A 22,952-nucleotide genomic window follows, 5' to 3' on the forward strand; every position below is an offset into this window, starting at 1 on the left:
ATGAAATGCGTGGACAATCAATTTATTACCCTATTCCTAATTGTTGCACTTTTTTTTTAATTACATAATCGGTGTAGAATGATATACAGACACAAACAGACATTTTGTGAAGGATATTATGTTGATTGTGTTACGTCCAAATGTACAAAAATGAAACGAAGAAACAGTCAAAAGGATACAAAAGAGGACGCACTAAGATATGAATTGTAGATCTAGCTTGATTCAACTGGGGTAAAGCAACATGTTGGTGAGCATGTGAGTAGTAACAGAGATGTTATAAGGTATGGTAAAATCCACTTGTCTTTTTTTTTCATTCAAAAAAAAATAAAAACCTTCTCATGTCGTTAAATATTTTGGAATCTCAACGTAATAGTATTCATAATTTTTTTTCATTGGATTCTTATGAAAAAAGTGCATTTAAAACAGTTGTATCCAAAAATTTATGGAAAATTTTACTTTATGATAAGAAATGTCAAAACATTTTAGCTCCCCTTTTCAAGGTACAACAGTTTGTGTGTAAAATTATATTTTAATTTTTTCAACGTAAACCGTCTATACATTATATAGGTAGGGGGCTTGAGACAGCATGGAATCACATTAAATTTACCCATGGAGATACAACGATCATGTGTACCAAATGCTCCAGCGATTTACTTTATTGAGCCAACACAAAAAAATATTGATGGCATCGTTCAAGATATTCAGAATCATTTCTATAAAGAGTATTATATCAATTTTTCATCTACGGCTTCTTCAGAATTACTGGAATATTTCGCTTCAACCCTTCCCGCTACTGTATGTTTTAAAATGACTATCAAGTAAAACATTTCTTCCATTTTTTCAGGCGCCTGTAGATTCTATTGTTTCCATTGTCGACCGTTTCGTTCAATTTATTTCTCTTTCTGAGTTTGAATTTGTTCTGGATATTCCTAAAACCTTTTCCACTCTTCATAGTACGGGGTCTACCGATGCACTTGTAAGAAGACTCGTATAGAAATGCTATCATTTTGTGTGAAATCACAAGGATTAGCTTTTTATCGTTACAAGCACGTCAAATAATTGCATTTTCATGTTTGGTTTTTCTGTAGATTGAAGAATGCTTAAAGAACATATGTACTGGGCTGGTGTCAGTGATTATCACTCTAGGAGTAATACCTGTCATTCGTTACCCAAGCTCACCGACTTCCCCTTGTCGTATGTTAGGTCAAATGTTAAATGTGGGTGTCCTGAGTGTTCTTATTACGTGTTTCAAATGGCCTTGTTGTCTTATTTCTTTTTTTTCTCTCTTTCTCTCTCACCTTCTTTCTTTCTTTCTCTCTCTCTCTCTCTCTCTCTCTCGCTCTCTCGCTCTCTCGCTCTCTCTTTCAAAAAAAAAAAAACACTTTATAAAAATCTTACTGTTGAAACCAAAATAATTTATGTAAGACCAAAGCCTCTTCTTTTGTAGACATTTGTTACGCGTCGTTACATTGTTTTGATCTATTGAAGATCCATTCAAATCCATAATGTATTGATTGACTGCAGTAAGATTTGTATCAATTTTTTTATAAATGCAATGTATGCATCAACGATTCTAATTTTATTCTTGTTGTCTCGAAAGAAATAAAACGCATTCAAATTGTATTCACTCTACAGTTCATTTTCAATATTACTCAACTTCTTTTTTTTACTTTTTTTTTCTTTAAATAAAACGAATTGGATAGATTGCAGTCTTACTGTATCATTTATTTTTTTGCTACAGACTCAACTGAAACAATACATTTCGTGTAAAAAAACTAACCAACTTTTTTGTGGAACGAAAAACGCCCTTATGGAAAGACCTTTATTAGTACTTCTTGATAGAGAGTTTGATCTAAATGTTATGTTACATCATACATGGACTTACCAATCTATTGTTCATGATCTTTTTGACTTACGGTAGGATTCGAGCGTTGCTCGAGCGATCGAATGTTTGCAGTAAGATTAACGTTTCAGATTAAATCGAGTGACTCTTCACATAACAGAAGGTGTTTCTGAAAAAACAACAAAAACATTTGATGTTGATAGGTTAAGACGTGTTTTCATGATTAAAAAAAAATTAAATTTATATCAACGTAGCTTTAAAAAAAAATAAAATGTCGTCTTCAGTACGGATACTCTATGGAAAGAATATGGATGTAAACCGTTCGGTGAAACTGCTATAGCCATTAGTAACACTTTTCAAGATTATTCAACACGGAAAAGCTTATTAGATCAAAATGCTAGTTCTAAACGGTTTGATGAGCCAAACTCCTTATCACATATGAGTGGTATTCAATCGACATTGGATACATTAAATGCTGTTCCGGAAATGGTAGCACAAAAAAAGTAAGATCGAACTTTGGTTTCACGCGACTTTTTCCATGTTTTTTTTAGAAGTATTGATATGCATACAAATATAGCTCATGCCATTGTTGCACAAATTACTTTACGAAAATTGGATCGGTTTTATGAAGTCGAAGATAGTATTGAGACTGGTTCTATTGCTTCAGCGCTAGCTTCTATTGAAAAGTTAGTTGATCCTGCTGGCAAAGGTAAATTTTTTGAACTCTTTCCTGATTTGACCTAACAGGCTATTTGTTAGGTACCATAGCAGATAAAAAAAGGGTTTTATTATGTTTTTATATAGCACGCAAAAGTATGGAATAACACTTTTTAAATTCAACATGACGAATGCTTGTAATTTTCATTTTTAGATGAATTGTCGAACACACATTTAACCAAATTAAAAACATTATTATTCAACTTGGATGCTAAATGCCAAGCTTTTAAATTTTTAGAGTGTTTAGAGGTAGCAAGTGGCTCGAGATTTTTTTGGACTTTATATTAATGCCGTTTCGTTTTAATGTTAGTCTCTTAAGGCTTTAGAGATACCTGATGTTTGCACGTTAACACAACAAAAAAACGTCCAGCCTGCGTCCACAACCAATTGGGGAGCTAATCTCTTAGATCGCAGTAAAGGATTATTTCAGGTATTTTTCTTTTTTAAGAAAATTTTCTTTTTTAATTATTCTGCAACACACAATGATTAGGAAGTTAAAAATTTGCTTCCGACGAATAAAACGTACCCTATTGAAAGAATTATGTTGGAGCTTTTACAAAATAAATCGGGTAGTATGTTAGATAAAGAGTTTATTTATACGGACCCTAAGGTGTAGTCTGATTTAAAAAGAAAACGTTCATTTTATTCTTTGTTTTGTGATAAGATGGAACAATATTTAAATTCAGATACTGCTCTTGTACCACGTATTAAATCAAGTTTTAAACAAGCCATTCTATTTACCGTGGGAGGAGGTTCTTATGTGGAATCGCAAACACTTAAGGAGATCGCGAAACGTACTGGAAAGCAAGTAATTATTTTCTATTTTTTTAAAAAAAAAAAAAAAAAGAAAAACATTGTTTATTTAATAGATTCTTTATGGTACAACTGAGTTCGTTACACCTGAAGCGTTTTTAGAAGAACTTGAAGTCTTAGGAAGTCATATCTCTTAATAAATCTGTGACTTTATTTTTATTTAATAAAAAAAAATTAAGGCTACGGCGATTTTATATTGTTGCCTTAAAACACCACATGACTGTACCTATTAAAACTTATTTTTAAAAAATATAAAACGTTGACACGGAAAACAGTTACAGCAAATTTTTTCTTTGTAACAAGTTTATGTTTTACTAGGGAAACACAAAGTTAGGTTTTTTTTTCCTTTTTTTTTTAAAAAAATCTTTAAAGATACTTGTACTTCATTATTCAAGACAACTAGATCATAAATTGTCAATAAAAGAGGAATTTATTGAATGAGCAATTTATCTGAAAACAATGCATCAGGATGGTGTCAATGGCCTGGTGCTGTTGATTTATCACGTGTGAATCGAACATTACCCACTTCTCTTCAACAAGATTCGAACAATTCACGCGTTACACGTCGCGGTTCTTTTCGAAATTTTTCAAATATGAAAATGTTTCGAGGTATGCAAACGGAACCCAACGTTTGTTTCCAAAAAAAAGGTAACTATAATCACTTTGTATGTAAAGTAAAGTGGCTCACTTTCTTGTAGTTCGAATTCTTTTTACGTGGAAGCCTCCAGCTTTATCTGCGTCGGAAGTAGAGAATTCGTCGAATGAACAAGACAAGCATGACCTGAATTTGAATAAAAATGAGTTTTCAAATGTCGTTTTACTTTACGGTGTTCCCTGGGTAAAAAATTAATCTTAAACATGTTTTATTAACATTTGAAATAAAGTGGATGACAGACTGTGATGTGAGAGAACTAGCATCAGTGTACGGGCACGTGAGAGCCGTTCGGGTCTTAGGTGATTTTTTAACGGGGGCATCGACTGGGTAAGTTTGTGTATCAGCGATTTATGCATCATCTTATCTAAACTTTTTAGTTTAGCTTTATTTGAATACACAAAAAAAAATTCTTTTAAAAATTTAATTGCTGATCAAGGATTAAGGTACTTGGTCATTTTTCTTAGGCGTAGGGAGATAAAGGGAATATGTTTTTAGGTTGAAATCTTTTGGCGATACAAGTCTTTGTAACATTCAATTCCATATTCTCACGACAAAATTTCTTACCGATATTCTGAGTGTATCAAAAGACGAATCTTCGCACTGGTCGTTTGGAACTTTTTTCGATTCGAAAGTGGTAAAAATTTTATATACAGTTTACTTTTAAAGTGATGGTTGATTGCATAAAAACTGGTAGTATGAAGCCTTAAACAGTTTAGTACAAGGTAGTCAAGACACCGCGTTTAATGTTAATGAGACGATGGACCACACACTGGAAAGAGAGAAGGTTTGCATTAAGGAAGAAAAACGACCGTTGGTGAAAACTTGTCATTCTCCAGTGGTTGTTCAAGCGCAACAAAAAATTCAGCCTTTATGCAAACATATTGCTGTCCAAACAGAGATTTATTTAACCCAAATGCCGGCTTCCTCAGACCAGTGCAAAGAAAAAAATCAAGAGATTAACAAGAAAGCAAAATTTATGTTTCCCTTTGCTGCAGCAGCGGTCGTCGCTCGGGTGTTGCGGGATGAATTAAGTGAAAACAGTTTATCGAACAGAAATTCTTATGCGAATAATTCCTGTTTCGATTCTTCAAAACATAACAATGAAGATACTTTGTATGTTATACATACTTATACACAAACATCTTTATATTGTTTGTTCCAGTGATGAAGAGATGTTGGATAGAATCGATAAAACCAAAATTCCATTTTGGGGAGCTCCTTTGAATGCAATGATTCGTTTACCTGCACCGATGCCTTCCGCTTCTTCAGAGGTCATGAGCTCGACGGATGCTATTTATAAAATGTATCCGGAGGCTTCTATGAGACCAAGACATGGTATGAATCCAGAAGGCTTTCCTGTGTGGGGACCGTATGCACCTGGAGTACCAACGTTACTTGATGTTCAGCCCGCTACGCCGTTTCCTATGCCTATGAACCCATGTCCCTATGTTTCCCCAGATAATGGCTCAGCACATTACCCTCCTTACATGTAGTCAAGAAACAGTACCTACTTGAGTAAACTGAATTGACGACAATTGTGTCTTACTAAGATGTCTCCTTTTTTCTTTTTAAACTAGTTAAAAAAATTGTTAATGATCAATATTTTATAAAGCGATTCTGTATGAATGAACATGATAACATATTAAAGAACATTGGATTTCAATATGTCACCAAAAGAAAACAGAAGCCATTAAATGACATCATTTTCTGCAGCACACGTGTTACGTGAGCATTTTGTTAGTAAAAAAAAAAAGCACAAAACTTTCACGCGTTTGTCACAATGACACTCTTTTACTACGTAAACTCCCGTTTACAGACAATTGACAAAAAGGGTAAACGATTTAATAATTTTTTTCTTAATAACGAAAAAAAAAAAAACTATAGAGAAAACAGGTCTGCATTATTGAACGTACTTTGAAACTAATAAATTGCTTTTAATTAGTTATTAAAAAAAAACATTTTGAAAAAAAACAGAAGCATTATGGTGGGGGTTGAAAAAAAGTTTTATTTGACAGAAAATTTAAACTTTCAGAAAAGAACCATGACAAAAATTCTTTGTACAATACATTTGCTTTTTTTTTAAAATACGGAACTATAAGAATCCAAATTAGCTTAATGACCAGGAAACTATGGAGGAATATTTTACTGATTGAAAAAACTAGGTCTTGGTGTTTGATCCAAGTCGACGTCACTAGTTGAGGCGTTCTTAAACAAATCGTCTCCATAATCTGGTAAGCACGCTAATTCATTCAAAGCTTCCTCTCGTTCAATTTTGGAATGACCGTCTCGTAGAGTAAGTTTCAAACATTCATGAAAATCTTTTTTTCTAGCAAAAAAAAAAAAACATAAACAACTACTAGAAAAATAGAATCATTGAGACCACACACCTATCTTGAGACATTTGACGTTCATTTTTGTCTAAAATTTGGCGTAATTCATCACGTATAACCAATTTGGAAGTGCTCGAGTATGTCTTTATTGATAAAGGTGATTTTTTAGGAATCAGTTGAATTATACGTTTTCTAAAACCTTTGGAATCACGAGTGGAACCTTGTAATTTTTTTCGGTGCTTTTCGATAAAACGTTGGCTTTGAAGAGAACGTGTTGTATCAACAGCTCCTAAAATATCAAGAGCATAATCCGATCGTAAGTGAGATTCGTCTTCATTCTCATCAACACTTTGTTCATTAAAAGTGTCATGCAAAGATGTATCTAATTCTTTTCCTTGATCTTTTACAGCTTGGCGGCGTCCATTTCTATATGTTTTAGGGCTCTTTTGATCCATTTTTTCATGAGGTGTTAACCCCGTGTGAAGTTGTAACAACATTTCACTTTGCCTGGGTGTGACAATCCAACCAGGAACACTTGATCTTGGCTCACGCGAAACAGAACGATAGTGACTTTGATTATCCTGAGAGTCACACCTTTTATCTTCAACTGAGGAGGGTTCTAGGGACCCTCGATAAGGTGTTTTGATAACTGGATCTATAACATGAAGAAACCAACAACGCCTTATGTTACAGAGTGTAGAATAGGTTTTTCGAAACAAGTAGGAGACAAACATCTTACTAGAAACAACAGATCCCATGAATCTTGGATTGTATTGACATTGTTTTAAAAAGTCAGGTTTACATGTTTCCGTTTTGAGTACTTTAAGAAGCTGATTCATCTAAAAAAAAGTACCAGAGTTAAGGAGAACTTTAAAGATTTTTTTCCTAGTAATACTTTGACTAGCGTAGTCGTAAATGATAAAAAACAAGTCTTACTCTCCAACTTCGTGTGTTACCTTTCACAGGAACACTGTTTAAAAGAGAACTTGCTCTCGATTTCTTAACCCTTGTCTCTCGTGTTTGATTAAGCTTTGAAGGTTTTTCTGACTTGGGGGTTTCGAAAGATAAGTATGTTGTGCGTACCAAATCGTTTTTTTGACGCGTCCCGCTTGGATTAGAAATGCCTTTGATATAGGAATGCTGAGATGGATTGTGACGCTTTGAATGGTTTGCTTTTTTATGGTTAGCACTAATAAAAATAAAGTCATTCTTTAAAATGAATTGATGAAACAGTTACTTAAGAAATCTTCCGTATTCAACGTTGGATAACTTGTTTTGAGATAAGTTCTTAGATTTGCTTGTACAATTTCTAACCGGCTGTTTTCCATTCGTTACGGAAGACTCTGTGATATTTTCTTTGCAGCGATTTTTTATTTTTTTTTGTTTCAAATTCATGCTAATATCACTTTTTTGATTTGGAGAACAAAAAGAAGCATTTTTCGACAGTGTGGAATTCTTGTTTTCTATTGGATTTAGTACTGTTTCAACAGTAATGCCACGAAACGTCTCAATATTACGACAGGTATCTAAAGCTTTTTCTAATATAGAATAAGCTTCTATACTGCTTTTGTCCTCGTTTCTACTAGGATCAACAGTAGTCTTTAGTACGGGAGAAGGTGAAATCTCAGGTGCTGTAGACACTGCCAGAACGATTTTCTTTTTATTTCGTTTCTTGGTTTTACAAGTTCTTGTTATGTTATGTTTTTGAAATGTTTCCACTAGGAGGAGTGACGGTCTGTTGTGATTCTTTTTGTGCTTGACGCAACGAGCTCTAGTGTTTTGGGGAGTTGAATGAATCGATGCGGAGTCTATTAAATTCGTGTTCTTGCATGAGTGTAAAAGAGTTTCATGTCGTCGGGCAGCTGATAACCATACAGGTTCTTTAGTAGAAGAATAGACACTTTCAGGTTCATGACAGCTGTAAAAACCACTATTGCTATCCGAATCGTCTTTTAACGTTTCTGGAGTAATAGTCATATAAGATATTTTAAAAAATTAGACATGATCCAAATTGGTTAAAATGAATCTAATTCGTAATACTCCAACGCGTCATTGTTAGCATAGTTGTCGACTTTAACAATTGCTTCACAACATTTCACTTTTGTCACAGATGTCAAATGGAACAGATTCAGTAGAAAAAATTCTACCATAGTTTACTAATTTTTTTTCAAAAGTCAGAAAAAATCTGGAAGTTTTTAAACCGAAAAATGTCACTTACAACAATAAAACACTAGTTTGTCATTATGAAGATTTAAGATAATTGTTTTGTTCTGAGAAAAGCTGTATCAGTCAAAAAGAAGGAAAACCCTTAGTCAAGATTTAACATAATGAGTGTGGCAAGACACAAATGAGAAGTTAAAAGGGTATTAATGCCCTCAAGAGAATTCACACCGAGTAGATCATTTCATGTCAACGTTAGTTTTTTGAGTAATAAAAAAGCACTAAATTAACATTTCAAGCCACTTTGACCCTTAAAAGTTGGACACAAGTTTCGATTTTTCTATGCCTTATATTACAGGAGGTTGACTTTTTTTTAAAAAATACATTGTGTTTTTTTGTCTACTGCTTTTCAAAACTACAGGTAAGCAAATAAAAAGCTAGGTATTGTCAAAAAATATGGTTTGTTAATAAAAAAGTATTTGAATAAAAGAGTGGTGCGTTTACTAAAAAAATAAACACACATATATCACACTTTTATATAAAGTGTTGAATAAACGGAGAGTGGGATAAGTTATTTTAAAAGAAAAGATTTCTTCATGTTAGTTTTTGTTGAAGTAGGAAAAGTGTTCACTGAACAATTTAAAACGGTAAACCCGTTTGAATACAAGCACCTCCCGTTAACCATTTGAGATAACAAGAGGTTCTTGCAATGCGTTTTGAATGAGAAAGAGCTCCCCAAAACGTGGTCACAGATGTACATGTAGCATCTGGCTGATATAATTGCCATACGTTACACCAAGCTGATAAACAACATAACGTAAATCGATCCAGATCATGATCAGTAGCATCCCATAAAAGCCCTAGAATAGAAGGTCTACATGGACAGCAATTCAACCATGTTGACTGTTAAAACGATACATTCGTCTAATGAAAAAAAAAAAAAACTCACGCTCCTCCTATATGAAAGTTGAAAGCAAAGCTGCTGACTTCACTTTGCTGTGTAGAAGATTCTCGAAAAAATTTAATAGAAGAGCAACCCATTAATAAAGCCATTGCAGTAATCGTAGCCTAAAAGAAGAGTCATGATGAAAGAGAGACAGACAAATTGTTCGAGAGAGAGAGAGAGAGGAAGAATGAACCTACTCCACGTTTTCCTTGTAAAGAATCTTGTGTTGAGACGTAACCCGATTGTATTTTTTGTGGATGAATGAATTGGGACCCTAATGAAAAGTGGATGAGCGGAAAAGTGAGACGAATGTCAACATGACGCACCTCCACCGTGACCACAATAAATGTATATATTTTTATGACATAAATTATAGAGAATAGCCTGAGCTAAATAAAACGAAAGTGTTTTGTGAATGGAAAAATGACTTTTAAAAGAACCTTGAGGAACAGTATTCAAAAATATGTTGTTGAAAATCAAATTGGAGGTTTCAGAAGAAGAAGAAATCCATTCGTGAGGAACGGCTTTCTGAGGCAAAGAATTGTCATTGGATGGATTGATGACCAAAAATTTCGTCGCAGTACGAGGATCTAATAAAAGATGAATGTATTGGTAAATGGAGAAGAGGGTATTGCTAGTATGAATTCACCCAAATAAGGCGTGGTCCCTGTGACCCATTTTGAATAAAGCGATTGACATACGCTAATATCAATGCCGAGAGTGATATTATGTCCTCTTAATGTAGGTAATGCATTCCAAGGAATTTCATGAGAGAAAAGGTCATGGCTATTAAGAAATAAAACAATCGGATGGTTGGATATACCATAAACACTAGGTTTGAAATGTGAAGGTAAATATTTTTGTAATGAAAAAGAAATTTTTTTAAAGGAATTGAATGAAAGTAAATATTGCGTTAAAAGATGAACTGGTCCATTTAGAAAAGATTTCCAAATTTTTTTTGAAGAAGCTTGATAAGTATACAAATAACGTTTCTCAAAACAATGTTTGAAATACTTTTCATACCCAACTTTTAAAGAAGATTCCACTCTTAATGTTTCACAAGAAAGTTGACATTCAACATTAAAATTACAAAATGTAAGAGTGAAATGAACTAAATGATAAAAAATGGAAAACTCCATTAACATATTGTTATTTGTTTGAATACACCATATTTTACAAGCGTTTGCTGCAACGTCTAAAAGCGTTAAAAAAGATTGTTGCATAAAACTTGCAGGCCACCCAGAAACAAATTGTAATAAAGGAAAAGATGTATTTAAACACTTTTCGAAATTTTCGAGCCATCGACATAATTCCCTTTCAATAGAAAATCTGGAAGATAAAACAAGTTTTTTTTTACAAGTCATGAAAAAAACTGTACCGTTTTTGCCACCAGCGTTGGATCGAATCCGTCTCACATCTTTTTTTTCCTTGTCGTGTTCTTCTTGCAAGTGGTAATTCATCATAAGGAATTTCGGACTGAACATTCACAGTTTGCTTAGCAGAGGCATAATTGTCTTCACGAATGTTTTGCAGCTTTTCTTGAAGAGAGATCCAATTCGTTTCAGGTATCCATTCAGAAGTACTACATAACCAATTGGATTCTTTTGTATGACACGCATGTTTTACTAAATATTTTACAAGATGCGCTCGAATTGGTTCGGGTATATATCTCCAAAAATGCAAACGTATAAAATTTTTTTTTTTTTCAATTTCTATAATAATAATAGTCCATTCAATGGGAAAGTTCAGTTGAGATGGTTTTGAGAATTCAAGTGCGGTATGAGTCTTTTGTGCCGCTGCTTTTTTCACAGTATCACACGAATGTGTTAAAAGAAATTCGGCCGTATCCATCACAACTTTGTTTAATGTGGGAGTGGTTTCTATAAATTTTTTTTGAAGACAACGATAACCATACATTGAAGAGAAACGCGTATGTTTTGCAAGATTTAAAATAACTAAATCATGCAGTTCATAATACAGGAAGAGAAGATCTGGTAATGAAAAAGACATCTTGAAAAGATGATATAGATGTCTTAAAGCTTTAAGAGCCACTTGAGCAGTTAACTTTGAATAATATTGAGAACCAACGCACTGAGCTACTATATACGCTGTTAAAGCGGAAACTAAAGAAAAAAGAGTCATTAGTAAAGAGTTTTGAGGTAATGGATTGAATTCTTTATATAACAAAAATGTGGTCAAAAAAGTTTTAGTACATTCATCAAAAGATTGAAGAGTCTCCATACAACAGTGAAAGAATGTGGAAGCTGGAAAGTCATTCAAACAAGAAAAAATTTTAATACTACACTGAAATACTGTTTCAAGGGATTTCACAAAAGATAGGTCATGAGTTATTGCATCCATTTTAGGGAAATACATTAATGTTGATTCAAGGGAAGTGTTTTTTTGAAAACATGGAAAAGTTAAAATTGTTTCACTAAGAGTTAAAAGTTTTGTATAAAGAAATGAAATAGAATAGAACATATGCTCATATGTTACTAACAGTGGCTTTTTTTCTTTTAAATAATTTTTATTATAAGAACGCGTGGTTAAAATTGGAAAAACTTTTATTAGAGTTTCATAAAATTGTAAAAGCTTATGAAGTAAAAGATCTAATGAATTCAATGTATACGTGTTTGAAATGAGGGTGGGTCCTGTATAAAGTAAACAAGTTGGCATAATTAGATGCTGTGTTAACAAATATTTTGTTTTTTTTTCAGCCAGTGCTAAAAGACATTTTGACCAGAATCGGTACAGGGCTGGTAATAAGTAAAGAATAGTCGACTGAAAAAGAGAATTCTTTAAAAAGAAAGGTATATCACGGGAAAATGTTTTACTACAAACTTTTTGAATTTGAAGGCAAAGTAAATGGCTAGCTAAAGTGTAATAAGGTAGGGGAAGGATTAAACGGTGGCTTAATGTGACAAGAGTCGTGACTAAAACGTCACATGCATCGTTATCATCGCCAATAGATAGCCAAGAACTGAAAAGATTCATAGCTGCATTGATCATCAGGTAGGCGAAATGAAAAATTTGACGACTTTGAGATGTTTGAAGAGAATCAAAAGGTCGTACTAGAGTCAAAGCTAAAGAGTTCATTTTGAATTCGAATATTGAAGACGTTTCATGAATGACATTTGGCATAGACCAAAAAGACTCATCAAAATCCGTCATATTATGCGCTGGACACACTGGCATTAAATGTTGGTATTTGAAACGTTCCGTATCCAAATTGTCTTGAAATACTATTTCTTCCAATGGATCTTTTCTCTCCATCATAGAACATGTTGTTTGTGAAGTTAAACAATTTTCATTTAAATAACGAAGAAAGTAACATTCTGAAAAAGCTTCCGTAGCACATAATAACGCTAAACTTGTTGAAAAAGGGCGATGTAAATAAAAACTATAAAAAACAAAATATATAAAATGTTACTGTTTTTCAATCTTCTTACCTGGTAAGACTTGTTGAAAGACGTATGACATCAGCTGTCGAAAATGTACACGGATATGTACTACCAGAACCTTTTGCTGCTTTGACTGAAGAAAGCAACTCTTTATTCGTTTGAATAAATTGAGAATCATGCATCAAAAGTCGTACAGCCTCAAGTTGATGTGCCCGTATTTGGGACACCAAACGGGAAAACGGAACATTATGTGTGGTTTGGGACATACCACAATCTGTTTTTTTAGACGAAAACGTATGGGTATCAGCAAGTGCATGCCGTCGAGGTGTTGCTACAGATTGTTCTGCGGATGGATTAGAAAGTGTAGAAAAAGAATTGTTTTCATTGGCTATATGAAAAAGCTTGTTTGATGCTTCTTGCCATTGTTTTGCATAATAATGTAAGGTTGAAGGCGTTACACTCGTGATGTCGATAACCGTTGATCGAGATAATGATATGGAAATATATAACATATATAAGGTCAATTCTAAACAAAGTAGTGTTTTTTTTTCCTTCCATATATTACAAAAGTTTCTCGACATTGCTGTGTGGGTATTTGTTATGAAATAAACCCACACTGGTGCTGTTAAAGCCACAATACAAAGTGGGAAAACGGTGTGCGGGCACGATAAATTCTGGTTTGAAATTAGACATGGTTCTTTGGTTTTTTTGTAAATAAAAGGAGTGTAAAGTAGATCAAACACTTCTCGTCCTATTAAAAGGGTTCTAAAACAAAAATAATAACAAGTAACATATTGCGTTCTGTTATGTGTCTTTGGTTTTTTTCTATGTGTGCGTATGTGTGTGTGTGTGTGTGTGTGTGTGAATAAAAATAAGAAAAACGTACGATGATAAAGTTTCCCATATGGTATAAATTTGATACGTTAAGTGTGCCTTGTCAACTGAGTGGATCCAAAAATCCACAGATAAATATTCTAAATTGTTAAATGATATGGAGGGAATCAAATTGGGTATGAGGACGGAATAGACAAGTAATGCATGTACACGTTCATACAATATTGTTATACATTGCTGAATAAAATGACTTTTGTCTATTGTTTTTTGTAATAGAACAAGTGCTGCACATGCTGGCTCAGTGGAGCGGTTAAAAAGAAGGTGAAGGTCATCCTCGTTCAGCTGACTTGACTTTGGTGTAACGTGACACACGAAATTTAAAAATTGAAGATATTCTGGTTGAAAAAGATTTAATAAAGTCGGTGGTAAAGCGGAACATGTAGTAATTCCGACAGACTGTATTGGATTGTCCCAATTAATACATAAAAATTGTATGGTGGCAATACTGAAAGAAATAAGGGTAAAAAGAAATGTTGACGATTGGTTTACTAAAGGATGTGAGGACATTGTATTTATTTCATTATAATAAGTGTCAACAAATTGTGTTGCATTACTAGAATTCCAAAAACCTTTTGAATTTTCAAAAGTTAAGGGTTTTTTTAATTTCCATGATGCCAACATTTTTAAACGATTCAATGAACATGTTAAATGCGTTAAAGGTAATAATGCGAACTTTGTTTCATAATGAGATGAAAAAAATTCTACTTGTTCCTGAAAACAAGAGGACCAAAAAACTGCATTATAAAAGAAATCTTCTTGTTTTTTTTTGCCTATTTTTTTATAGTAGATATACTCAAGACTTTGAAATCCAATCATTGTTAGAGCTGCAAAGTCAACATTCGGTTCTTTTATAGGAAGCGTGTTACACGACAGAGTCCACGTTTTTTGAAAATGTTTTATTTGAGGGCACAGAGAAGTCATAATATTATAGGGTGCGAAAAGAAGAACGCTTATCAAGATATTTAAAATATTCAAAATGCTATCAGCAATAGAACGCTTTATTGGAGATTCTTCTTGTTTCAGTGCTTTGAATAAAAAATAATGAAAGCGGTGAATGGGTTCTTGTAAATTGTTTTCAACCCTAGAAAAGTAAAGATCTTGAAGAAATGGACGCGTATCAAAAAATTTTTCTATAATAAATCGTAAAACCTGATTGTGGTAAGGCATGCACAAAAATACTTCAAGTGCCGCTAAGTTTGTATTCACAATTAATTTAAAGTAGTGTGTCAAGACAACACTTTCCTTTAAGTTTTGTTTCAAAAGAGCGTCGTAGTGTTTTTTAAGGCTAGTCAAAATAGAAAGCACTCGACGACAAAATAATTGTGTAAAATGTTCCATAGTTTGTTCCAAAACGCAACAAGGCTTTGATATGATGCGTTGTTTTTCTTTGGTTGGGCGAGGTGTTTGACTATTGACATTGTCGTCAGAAAATGAGACATCAAACAGAATGGAATTTTGGGACTCTTTTGTTTGGGACAGATAAGCGGAACCTTGCGTTAAATTGTGTGTTTCTTGGTTGTTGTGTAATGTAGAAGAAGGTGTATTGCGCAAAAAAAACGAATAGTCTTTAAAAAGAAATGTGTAATAAAGAAATGAAACAAAGGTTGTGTTTTGGCTGTAGGAAGTATTGAAAGGACAGATTGCGATAGTTTCTTGGTCAGTTATTGTCTGTAACGATTGGCACGTTAAAGCTTTTAAAAAAATCAAACTATAATAGTCGAACAGAATGGAATCCAGAGGTTCCCAAGGAGATACAAATTTTTTAGAAAAAAATGTAAACCTGTTAAAACATACAATATATATAGTTAAAAAAAAGAGTTACATTTTTTTTTAACATTAACGTACATTTTACAAACGTTCATAAAAGTTTGAGCTAAAAGCTGAAACGTTTCAGTTGTCAATAAGTTTAAACAAATCTTCACAATGTCTAATAGGAATGCGGACGATTCAACATAAAGTAAACGCACAGGTTGGTGAAGAAGGTCTGAAACAATGAATTGTACGTAACAAAACGACCCAACATAAAATGACACTATTGAGGTTATAAATTTTAAAAGAGAGTGAGCCTTGGTAGTAACAAATGGTTTCATGTTCTTGTAATGTTCACCGGACGAGCCAACTATTGAAGAACGCGTGATGTTCGAATCGCATTGTAATAAAAAACGTGTTAACCGTAAAATCAACCGTAGAAAATCTTCCATCACATTAACAACAGGTGTATCTAAACACACACGGCTATCATAAGGTTGACAGATACAAAAATACGACGCGCTTTTATTGATAACCTTTTGTATTCACACATTGAAAAAGGCACAGACTGTTCAATGTTTTCTCTTGTAAATTAGGAATCCAAAAATTCATACAAAATAAATTTAATGAATTCCATTGAAGTGTTAATGATTCCAAAAGGTATAATAAAGACAAGTTAGCACTGTTTGCATATGTCACTTGTTTTAAAGAAGTGACAGAAAAATCTGACACTGTTTTTCGAATGGTAAGGAACCATTGATACGTTTCATAACAAAATTGTTCTGTGTAGGTCTGAATTTTCAAAATGATCTCTTCTTCCTCCCCACAACTTTCCTTTTGAAGTCTTATGCTGGTGTGGTCTTCATGATAAGGCTCGAAAGCAATTGCTTCATACGAAGAAGTCAAAGCAACGATCCCTTTGGTAAGACGCGTCGCTTTGGAAAGTGTAATTGAATCGAATGTCAGACGACTCTCCAAGTCATGTTTTTTTTCCATAAATTGTTTAAAGTCATCTGTGAAAATATAGTAAGCCTAAATTTTTTTCTTTTGATTCTTCGTTGTTCCTTTCTTACTTTGAATGATTGTACACAAACACGGTAAAAGATTTTGTAAAAGTACTAGTAACGATTTTTTGTGCGTTACATGAAAGGATACTCCATAAGAGTTCTTTTCATATTGGTGGGAAAACTCACAAATAAAATCACAGAGCCTTATATCTATCACATGAGTTGATTTTTAGATACAAAACTTTTTTATTTTTCTAATCACAAAATGAAACCTACAATAATCGAAACTCAACGCCCAATGGGTCGTTAAAAGGTGTAGACATTTCACGATTTGAGTAAAATAAAAAAAAATACCCACGGGCATGAAGCCAAAACTTGTGGAGCCAGTAGTGAATGAAAAAATATTACGAAACAAAGAAATTTGTTCTGTTATAGTTGAAGGATTCAAAAACATGTCGAAAACAGTTTGACATATCTCTAAAATAGGAAAGCGAAAAGCATTATTTTTGCATCCATACAACACTCTTGACATACCTGACGACACAAGATGCTTCTGACTATATAAATCAAGTAACAAATTGTACATGAGACGCGTCAGTTGACAAAACGTGTGCTCACACAATGTGTGCTCACGCGAATTGTTTTGTGTGTTGAAAGAAGGAAAGGACCCTTGTATAAGTAAGGTCCACACACACTGCACAACCCTAAGATAAGGCTGAAAATTCTCTACAAGGCTTCATAAAAATGAAAAATTCAAAAGAAATCAAACACTTGTACCATATAAACGACTCCTTTGAGTCTTATTTAAAAAAGGAAAAATCGGAATAAAAAAAGCCTCAGAAAAGTGTGCTAGATTGTGTGAATGCATTGAGCAATTTGACACATTTTTTGAAGTTTTCTACACCCATTTAAAAAGTCCATTTAAATTTTTATAAAGTAGAGAAAAAAAAATTTACGCTTATAGCAAACCCGCTACAAGTCTTACAAAAAAAGCTTTGTCGTACGTGTCGCCAGAACTTATCAAGATGCACGTGTTCAAAAATTTACCTTTAAAAGACTTATCCAAAATGAAATGAGATATGAAACATTCCAGCATGGTGCGTCATCTAAACTTTCTTCATTCACTGGGGTCACTTTTGAAAATAGAAGAGCACGAAAGCACTGCAAGTTGGCTTGTGACGCATACCAAGTATAGGTGCTCTTACTTGTATAGCTAGAATGATTGAGGGTGTGTCGAAAATTTTTTCAGTCTGACATAAAGAACGAAGAGTAGGCAGTATGCCCAAATGAAATAAGAAATGAATGTTGGTTAAAAGACAAAGAATCGCTGGAGTTAAGTTGTTCCCTATAAAAAAACCAATACTCGTCTTTTAAAGTTATGAAAAGAAAACTACAGCACGCTTAAACCAACCATTGCATGAGTAGAAACTTTTCTCAGGTAAAGAGGAGACTAGGTTCTGGTTGAAAAATTCTTCGACCGTTTGTTGGTTTACGCTAGTATGTACAGTGACAAGAAAATTGAGTATATGCTGTATTAATTGAAAAAATTGAAAAAGAAAATCAAGGGTCACTTTGTTTTTTTTCAACATGGCAAGAGTTAATTGTAAGATGAGATTTTTGTGTACACCATATTTTTTGAGTTGAAGAGTATTGTTGTGAGCTAAAACAAGAGTTCATCAATAAGACTAACTTTTAGTACCACTGGTGGAACTGAAACGTACACAGTCGTTTATACGCTACTTGAGACGATACCGGTACTAACGAACATTTGGGGCATGCCGTTGTAACGATTTGACTTGCCATAAACATATTCAATAATAATGCTTCATCCAGCTATTACAAAATAAAAAAAAAGAATAACATTCAGTAAACAAAAAGGAGATGAAGGGTCGACCACTGACATAACCGTAATGGAGTAGGGAATTCGTTAATTTGTAAGGACATATGAAGCCTTCTAAAGATTGATCATTGAGCTGCCAGAATGAACCACACGATTTTTTTTTTCGTGAAACTAAAGTTCACAAAAAAGCAATGGATTTAAAAAAATGCATTCTTTTTTAGACCCTACCTATACGTTTAATCGCTTGAAAATGCTTTACACAAATTTTTTCATTCATCAAAGTGTTTGCATCACAAAATTGATGTGCATAAGAGTGATTCATTCTAATGGAAGTAGAGAAAACAATAAAAACAAGTACAAAGGCGACAGACTTGTACTGAAAAGTTGAAAAAGTCTGAAAATCAGGTAAGCATCATCTGTCATGTTAGGTTTGTTTGATGACCACCAGAATCATATCGTTGTGTGTGGTGTTGAATCAAAGTGTATCAAAGTTTTCATCTAGTCATTGAATTGTGAAGACATCACTTTTAAATTCTTAACAAAGAAAACGTTTTAACAAAAAGTTTTTTTGTTTTCATCTTGCAATTTAACAGATGACTCGCATGTAGAGTGCAAAGTCGAGTTTAATTCTTTTTTTTAAATAAATCAAGACAAATTAACTAATTGTTTGAGGATCTTGTAATCATTTTGAAAGTTTCAATTCTGTTGTATTGACATTTTCTATAAGAAACAGTTTTCATTTTTCAGGGCATTTGTGTGATACATACAATTCAGTCTGTTGAATCCATTGGAAATCACCATTCAACAATTGACGTGATGTATCACAAAATTTTTTATTTTATCTCATTATATGACTGTCTTTTTACAACAATCCTTTAAAATAACTCATGTCTATCCGAGATTTAGATCGTCAAATAAAACAACTTCAACGGTGTGAATATATTAAAGAAACCGAAGTCAAAGCGTTATGCGCAAAGGCTAAAGAAATCTTAGTGAATGAGGCCAACGTTCAAAGGGTTGATGCCCCGGTAACAGTAAGTACAAAAAAAAAAAATCAAGTTCACTTTGACTACAATAAAATGATTCATTTTTATAGTTTTTTTTTTCATGAATAGTCATTTATTTAAATTCTTTTTTTTTTTTAGCTTTGTGGAGATATCCACGGACAGTTTTATGATTTAATGGAATTATTTAAAGTTGGCGGAAGTGTACCGGAAACCAGTTATTTATTTCTTGGTGATTTTGTTGACAGAGGATTTTATTCTATAGAAACCTTTCTGTTACTACTAGCTCTAAAAGTTCGATATCCTGATCGTATAGCCTTAGTGAGAGGCAATCACGAATCTAGACAAATTACTCAAGTACTTTAACCATTTTTTTTAGTAGGGCCAAGTACACTATTTTTTCTCTTCTTCCTTTTTAGATCTATGGCTTTTATGAAGAGTGTTTAAGAAAATATGGAAGTGTTAATGTGTGGCGTTATTGTACGGATGTTTTCGATTATTTGTCTCTTGGAGCTTTAGTGGAAAATTCCTTATTTTGTGTTCATGGCGGGTTATCTCCTAGTATGAAATCTATAGATGAGGTAAAACGTTGTAATCAAAAATATTGACAGGGAGAAAAAAAAAAAATTCTTTTTGTAGATTAGAAGTATAGATCGAAAACAGGAGGTTCCTCATGAAGGGATTATGTGCGATCTTCTATGGTCCGATCCTGACGGTATGTCACATTGTCTATTAAAGAAAAAAAAAAAAAAGTTTTAAAACAAAACAAGATCTTTTTTTTTTCTCTTCTTTTTGGGTGACTTTTCTGAAACTTTGACTCATTTCCCTTTAGCTATTGATAATTGGGGTGTAAGTCCTCGTGGTGCTGGTTATCTTTTTGGTGCATCTGTAGTTTCTGAGGTAATAAAAATGTGTTGCTGCGAAATTCATTTTTTTGTAACAAACATGCCATTGTCCGTTTTTCTTTTTAGTTTAATCAATTAAACGATATAGATATTATAGCAAGAGCGCACCAGCTTGTTATGGAGGTACTTTTCTTACAAACCTACACAAAAAATTCATCTTGCTTTTTTCTTTTATCCGTGTGTCGCACATAGGGATTTCGTTGGTGGTTCGACAAACAATTAGTGACAGTGTGGTCGGCTCCTAATTATTGTTACCGGTACTCATCTTCAGATTCAATTGGGCCCAATGCTATTTTTGACTTGCACAGATGCGGCAACACGGCTACCATTATGGAACTTGATGAAAATTTAAATTCCGTTTTCAAAATGTTTGATGCGGCACCCGCCGTAGGTTTTCCTTACAACATATTCTAGAGTATGAATTTTTTATGTCTGAGTAGAATGAAAGAGGACTTCCTGCTAAAAAGCCTGCTCCCGATTATTTTTTATAGTTATCTATAAATTTCACTGGTTTATTCAAAGCCATTTTTCTTGTTAACAGTGTTAAGCATGCATTCGTGCAGCATTGTTATGTGAGTCTATTCATTGCAATCTTTTATCCTAGTTGAATTTTAAGAAAAATTATGCAACAAGAATTTATTGGTTATTATTTTTCTTGTAAACGCATATAAATTTGTATTATAATCAGATCGTCATTTCAAAATGTTCATTGTTTCTTTAGCTTTTGAAAACCTAAAGAAAACCACCTAAAGCCCCAATTTTTAAGCCTCTGTTAATTTTATTTTAGTAAAGGAATGCATAATAGATTAACTTTTTTTTTCACATTATTAGTTTTTTTTTAAACCATTCTCATGAAAAACGGTCGTGCCTTCGCTCGTGGCCTAACAAAAAAAAAAAAATAACACGAGTTTTTGTTAGCTAGTATGGTTTTTAAACAATTGTTAAGCCTCTCAGACTTATCTTGATCAGAAAAAAAAAGGATGACTCGACAATTTTTACTTGCAAAAAAACCGATACAAAAAATTTAACGTGTAGAGGTATATTGCTTGTCAAAACTTTCATTTTATCATAACCGACTAGTGCATTTTTACATGCTATGCCGTCACGTCAAGGCGTCCTATCTAGTTGTCAATTCTAAAAATTTTTTTTTATTTATTAAACCATATTGAGTCATTCTAAACACACTTAAGAGCAAGCCGTTTTTTCTCGACTTAAAATTGAGGAATCTTAAATGATGACACCATTAAAAGCTTTAGTATTCAGATAAATCGGACATTCACGGGAAATGGGTGTACTGTGGTGCTTACCATTGTGTGAATCTTCTACAAAAATCACGGTGAAATGGGACCCTTAGTACTCACCATAGAGATACTTTTCATTTTACCTTCCTCAAAAACATTTAAAAAAGTCAACAAACAATTGTTTTAGATAGATAAGATTTAATTTATTTAAAAAAACTTTTATGTTAATCTATTTGAATAGTATAAGACGCAACCCAATATTAGATGCCGCAATTCCTTTCATGTTACCGTTACATTGATTGACTCTCATAAATGTGTACATACACTAAGCAAGCTTTCCTCCTACTTATCTTCTTGAAAGACTCCTACTACAACCAATGTGTTGAATTCTTTGATTTTGTCTAGACACTCCGTTTCCTGGTCATTGAAAAATCGTTACAAAAAGATGTTAAAACATTTTGCCTTTGTTTTTAGAAAAAAACGTACATGAAATAATTGTTAGATACTTTTCCTATATCTCTTTTAATCCTCAAAACGGATCTCAATTCACACTCAAAAATTCATCACTCGAGAATCTTCCCAACTGTGTTGCATTACTGAAACAATTGTATAAAAAGCAACACACCAAAATTGCGTACATGTTCTCCCATTTTTCGCCCTCGGTAGTGTTGTTAACGGAATGCAGGAAAACGTTGACAAATATATTTTACAGTGACAAGGAAAATGTGAACAAACCTAATGGTAGCTCAAAGCCTGCGGAGGAAAACAGAGTTTAATTTTGGTATGGGTAAAAGAGTGAACCATAAAAATTACAGCTGTTCAATGTGGGCTCTGTAATATAATGGACGGGTCATGCAAGAGACAAAAATCCGCTGTGTTAACTCTCACGAGATAATTTTCTTCATGCTGACATTGGTCACCAGTTTCTTTCTCTCGAAAAACGGTAACATTTGTATAGTAGCAACCACAATACGTTAGTTTTAAAAAAAAACTCTTATTAACAAACATTCCGCTAAGCACGTTTTTGTGTTAAATGTACTAACCTCGATGCTCTACAAGGTGGGAAAACAAAAAACCTGAGGTTTGGTTCGCTTCATAATTAAAAAATTAAAAACATGTTTTGGTACAAATGTTCAGTAACAACAAACACTCAAAATTTGATAGTTCATTCAAGCACACTCTTCTTTTTTTTACTTTAAAAAAAATTCCTAGTTCTATTGTTTTGTAAAGCAGTATCCAGAGAAGAATACTTATGTCAAAAAAAAATTAAGTTACAATACAATTTTAAATCAAATTTAATTTTTTTTTAATGTTTAAAAGTGTCTATTTTTATTAACAAGGTAAAAACAATAGTATTATTTGTTTGTCAATTTTTTTTTGCTCAATAAAAGTTATGTTTCTTTAAAATTCATGTTTAAAAACATAAAATTATTTCAATTAAATAAAT

At 33.1% G+C, this 22,952-nt stretch overlaps 7 protein-coding genes and 1 long non-coding RNA gene across 18 annotated transcripts; 3 read left to right on the forward strand and 5 right to left on the reverse strand.

Annotated features, from left to right (window-relative positions):
* The first annotated feature begins 124 nt into the window (after window positions 1–124).
* LOC128883331 (sec1 family domain-containing protein 1-like) lies at window positions 125–3,667 on the forward strand. 2 transcript variants are annotated; one of them, XM_054135568.1, is made up of 15 exons: window positions 125–281; window positions 374–500; window positions 568–795; window positions 845–976; window positions 1,089–1,217; window positions 1,742–1,917; window positions 1,975–2,046; window positions 2,128–2,346; window positions 2,395–2,552; window positions 2,603–2,656; window positions 2,715–2,809; window positions 2,871–2,990; window positions 3,051–3,170; window positions 3,225–3,368; window positions 3,430–3,663. In XM_054135568.1, the coding sequence occupies exons 3-15, from the start codon at window positions 610–612 to the stop codon at window positions 3,508–3,510; spliced, it is 1,686 nt and encodes a 561-aa protein (XP_053991543.1). In that variant the 5' UTR covers window positions 125–281; window positions 374–500; window positions 568–609; the 3' UTR covers window positions 3,511–3,663. The 2 variants fall into 2 exon arrangements, with proteins under 2 accessions (XP_053991543.1, XP_053991542.1); XM_054135567.1 differs by lacking the exon at window positions 125–281 and having other exon boundaries at window positions 334–500; window positions 3,430–3,667.
* Window positions 3,668–3,791: 124 nt separating this feature from the next.
* On the forward strand, window positions 3,792–5,706 carry LOC128883333 (uncharacterized). Its single transcript, XM_054135570.1, has 7 exons — window positions 3,792–4,021; window positions 4,072–4,211; window positions 4,258–4,355; window positions 4,406–4,471; window positions 4,524–4,662; window positions 4,723–5,141; window positions 5,191–5,706. Exons 1-7 carry the CDS (start codon window positions 3,811–3,813, stop codon window positions 5,519–5,521), a joined length of 1,404 nt encoding a protein of 467 aa, XP_053991545.1. The 5' UTR covers window positions 3,792–3,810; the 3' UTR covers window positions 5,522–5,706.
* Window positions 5,707–5,937: 231 nt separating this feature from the next.
* On the reverse strand, window positions 5,938–8,593 carry LOC128883523 (uncharacterized). Its single transcript, XM_054135987.1, has 5 exons — window positions 7,596–8,593; window positions 7,295–7,547; window positions 7,098–7,197; window positions 6,416–7,013; window positions 5,938–6,354 (listed from the first exon to the last, which is right to left on the reverse strand). Exons 1-5 carry the CDS (start codon window positions 8,333–8,335, stop codon window positions 6,171–6,173), a joined length of 1,875 nt encoding a protein of 624 aa, XP_053991962.1. The 5' UTR covers window positions 8,336–8,593; the 3' UTR covers window positions 5,938–6,170.
* A 184-nt stretch (window positions 8,594–8,777) lies between these two features.
* On the reverse strand, window positions 8,778–13,785 carry LOC128883522 (uncharacterized). Its single transcript, XM_054135986.1, has 9 exons — window positions 13,752–13,785; window positions 12,914–13,630; window positions 10,843–12,864; window positions 10,114–10,793; window positions 9,905–10,054; window positions 9,791–9,853; window positions 9,662–9,738; window positions 9,468–9,586; window positions 8,778–9,392 (listed from the first exon to the last, which is right to left on the reverse strand). The coding sequence occupies exons 2-9, from the start codon at window positions 13,444–13,446 to the stop codon at window positions 9,158–9,160; spliced, it is 3,879 nt and encodes a 1,292-aa protein (XP_053991961.1). The 5' UTR covers window positions 13,447–13,630; window positions 13,752–13,785; the 3' UTR covers window positions 8,778–9,157.
* A 2,099-nt stretch (window positions 13,786–15,884) lies between these two features.
* On the reverse strand, window positions 15,885–17,101 carry LOC128883579 (uncharacterized). The gene is made up of 4 exons (XM_054136104.1): window positions 17,050–17,101; window positions 16,792–16,992; window positions 16,582–16,725; window positions 15,885–16,521 (listed from the first exon to the last, which is right to left on the reverse strand). The coding sequence occupies exons 1-4, from the start codon at window positions 17,099–17,101 to the stop codon at window positions 16,034–16,036; spliced, it is 885 nt and encodes a 294-aa protein (XP_053992079.1). The 3' UTR covers window positions 15,885–16,033.
* Window positions 17,102–17,305: 204 nt separating this feature from the next.
* On the reverse strand, window positions 17,306–18,678 carry LOC128883129 (uncharacterized). Its single transcript, XM_054135134.1, has 6 exons — window positions 18,584–18,678; window positions 18,417–18,526; window positions 18,237–18,348; window positions 17,927–18,175; window positions 17,563–17,860; window positions 17,306–17,413 (listed from the first exon to the last, which is right to left on the reverse strand). Exons 1-5 carry the CDS (start codon window positions 18,675–18,677, stop codon window positions 17,646–17,648), a joined length of 780 nt encoding a protein of 259 aa, XP_053991109.1. The 5' UTR covers window position 18,678; the 3' UTR covers window positions 17,306–17,413; window positions 17,563–17,645.
* Window positions 18,679–18,819: 141 nt separating this feature from the next.
* Window positions 18,820–20,916, forward strand: LOC128883128 (uncharacterized). Its single transcript, XM_054135132.1, has 9 exons — window positions 18,820–19,389; window positions 19,501–19,716; window positions 19,779–19,940; window positions 19,999–20,074; window positions 20,192–20,259; window positions 20,331–20,387; window positions 20,457–20,521; window positions 20,573–20,651; window positions 20,705–20,916. Exons 1-9 carry the CDS (start codon window positions 19,243–19,245, stop codon window positions 20,753–20,755), a joined length of 921 nt encoding a protein of 306 aa, XP_053991107.1. The 5' UTR covers window positions 18,820–19,242; the 3' UTR covers window positions 20,756–20,916.
* A 131-nt stretch (window positions 20,917–21,047) lies between these two features.
* Window positions 21,048–22,678, reverse strand: LOC128883130 (uncharacterized). Of its 10 annotated transcripts, none has more exons than XR_008458745.1 (7): window positions 22,319–22,678; window positions 22,144–22,258; window positions 21,992–22,101; window positions 21,794–21,922; window positions 21,649–21,734; window positions 21,450–21,586; window positions 21,048–21,398 (listed from the first exon to the last, which is right to left on the reverse strand). It is a non-coding gene; the product is annotated as an uncharacterized LOC128883130 (long non-coding RNA). The 10 variants fall into 10 exon arrangements; XR_008458743.1 differs by having other exon boundaries at window positions 21,450–21,514; window positions 21,572–21,586; window positions 21,649–21,922; XR_008458740.1 differs by having other exon boundaries at window positions 21,450–21,922; window positions 22,319–22,498; window positions 22,549–22,678.
* Between the last annotated feature and the right edge of the window lie 274 nt (window positions 22,679–22,952).

This window comes from Hylaeus volcanicus, unplaced genomic scaffold (assembly GCF_026283585.1).
Source record: "Hylaeus volcanicus isolate JK05 unplaced genomic scaffold, UHH_iyHylVolc1.0_haploid 12221, whole genome shotgun sequence".
NCBI lineage: Eukaryota > Metazoa > Arthropoda > Insecta > Hymenoptera > Colletidae > Hylaeus > Hylaeus volcanicus.

Bases quoted from the DNA above. Each gene is read 5' to 3' on its own strand.
- LOC128883579 (XM_054136104.1), bottom strand. From the start codon at position 17,101: ATGTACAATTTGTTACTTGATTTATATAGTCAGAAGCATCTTGTGTCG. The intron at 16,993-17,049 runs GTATGTCAAGAG...TTCCTATTTTAG, and splicing joins GAAGCATCTTGTGTCGTCAG to AGATATGTCAAACTGTTTTC. The intron at 16,726-16,791 runs GTAGGTTTCATT...CTCATGTGATAG, and splicing joins GGCGTTGAGTTTCGATTATT to ATATAAGGCTCTGTGATTTT.
- LOC128883333 (XM_054135570.1), top strand. From the start codon at position 3,811: ATGAGCAATTTATCTGAAAACAATGCATCAGGATGGTGTCAATGGCCT. The intron at 4,356-4,405 runs GTAAGTTTGTGT...TAAACTTTTTAG, and splicing joins TTAACGGGGGCATCGACTGG to TTTAGCTTTATTTGAATACA. The intron at 5,142-5,190 runs GTATGTTATACA...TGTTTGTTCCAG, and splicing joins CATAACAATGAAGATACTTT to TGATGAAGAGATGTTGGATA.
- LOC128883129 (XM_054135134.1), bottom strand. From the start codon at position 18,677: ATGAATCACTCTTATGCACATCAATTTTGTGATGCAAACACTTTGATG. The intron at 18,349-18,416 runs GTCAGTGGTCGA...ATTTTGTAATAG, and splicing joins CCCTACTCCATTACGGTTAT to CTGGATGAAGCATTATTATT. The intron at 18,176-18,236 runs GTACGTTTCAGT...CTCTTGTTTTAG, and splicing joins AGTAGCGTATAAACGACTGT to CTCACAACAATACTCTTCAA.
- LOC128883128 (XM_054135132.1), top strand. From the start codon at position 19,243: ATGTCTATCCGAGATTTAGATCGTCAAATAAAACAACTTCAACGGTGT. The intron at 20,388-20,456 runs GTACTTTTCTTA...TGTCGCACATAG, and splicing joins CGCACCAGCTTGTTATGGAG to GGATTTCGTTGGTGGTTCGA. The intron at 20,522-20,572 runs GTACTCATCTTC...TGACTTGCACAG, and splicing joins GCTCCTAATTATTGTTACCG to ATGCGGCAACACGGCTACCA.
- LOC128883523 (XM_054135987.1), bottom strand. From the start codon at position 8,335: ATGACTATTACTCCAGAAACGTTAAAAGACGATTCGGATAGCAATAGT. The intron at 7,198-7,294 runs GTAAGACTTGTT...ACTTTTTTTTAG, and splicing joins GTAACACACGAAGTTGGAGA to ATGAATCAGCTTCTTAAAGT. The intron at 7,014-7,097 runs GTAAGATGTTTG...TTCATGTTATAG, and splicing joins CATGGGATCTGTTGTTTCTA to ATCCAGTTATCAAAACACCT.
- LOC128883331 (XM_054135567.1), top strand. From the start codon at position 339: ATGTCGTTAAATATTTTGGAATCTCAACGTAATAGTATTCATAATTTT. The intron at 1,218-1,741 runs GTGGGTGTCCTG...TTTTTGCTACAG, and splicing joins TGTTAGGTCAAATGTTAAAT to ACTCAACTGAAACAATACAT. The intron at 2,657-2,714 runs GTATGGAATAAC...TTTCATTTTTAG, and splicing joins TTTTTATATAGCACGCAAAA to ATGAATTGTCGAACACACAT.
- LOC128883522 (XM_054135986.1), bottom strand. From the start codon at position 13,446: ATGTCGAGAAACTTTTGTAATATATGGAAGGAAAAAAAAACACTACTT. The intron at 9,854-9,904 runs GTTCTTTTAAAA...CGTTTTATTTAG, and splicing joins TTTGAATACTGTTCCTCAAG to CTCAGGCTATTCTCTATAAT. The intron at 9,739-9,790 runs GTGCGTCATGTT...ACTTTTCATTAG, and splicing joins TTATTGTGGTCACGGTGGAG to GGTCCCAATTCATTCATCCA.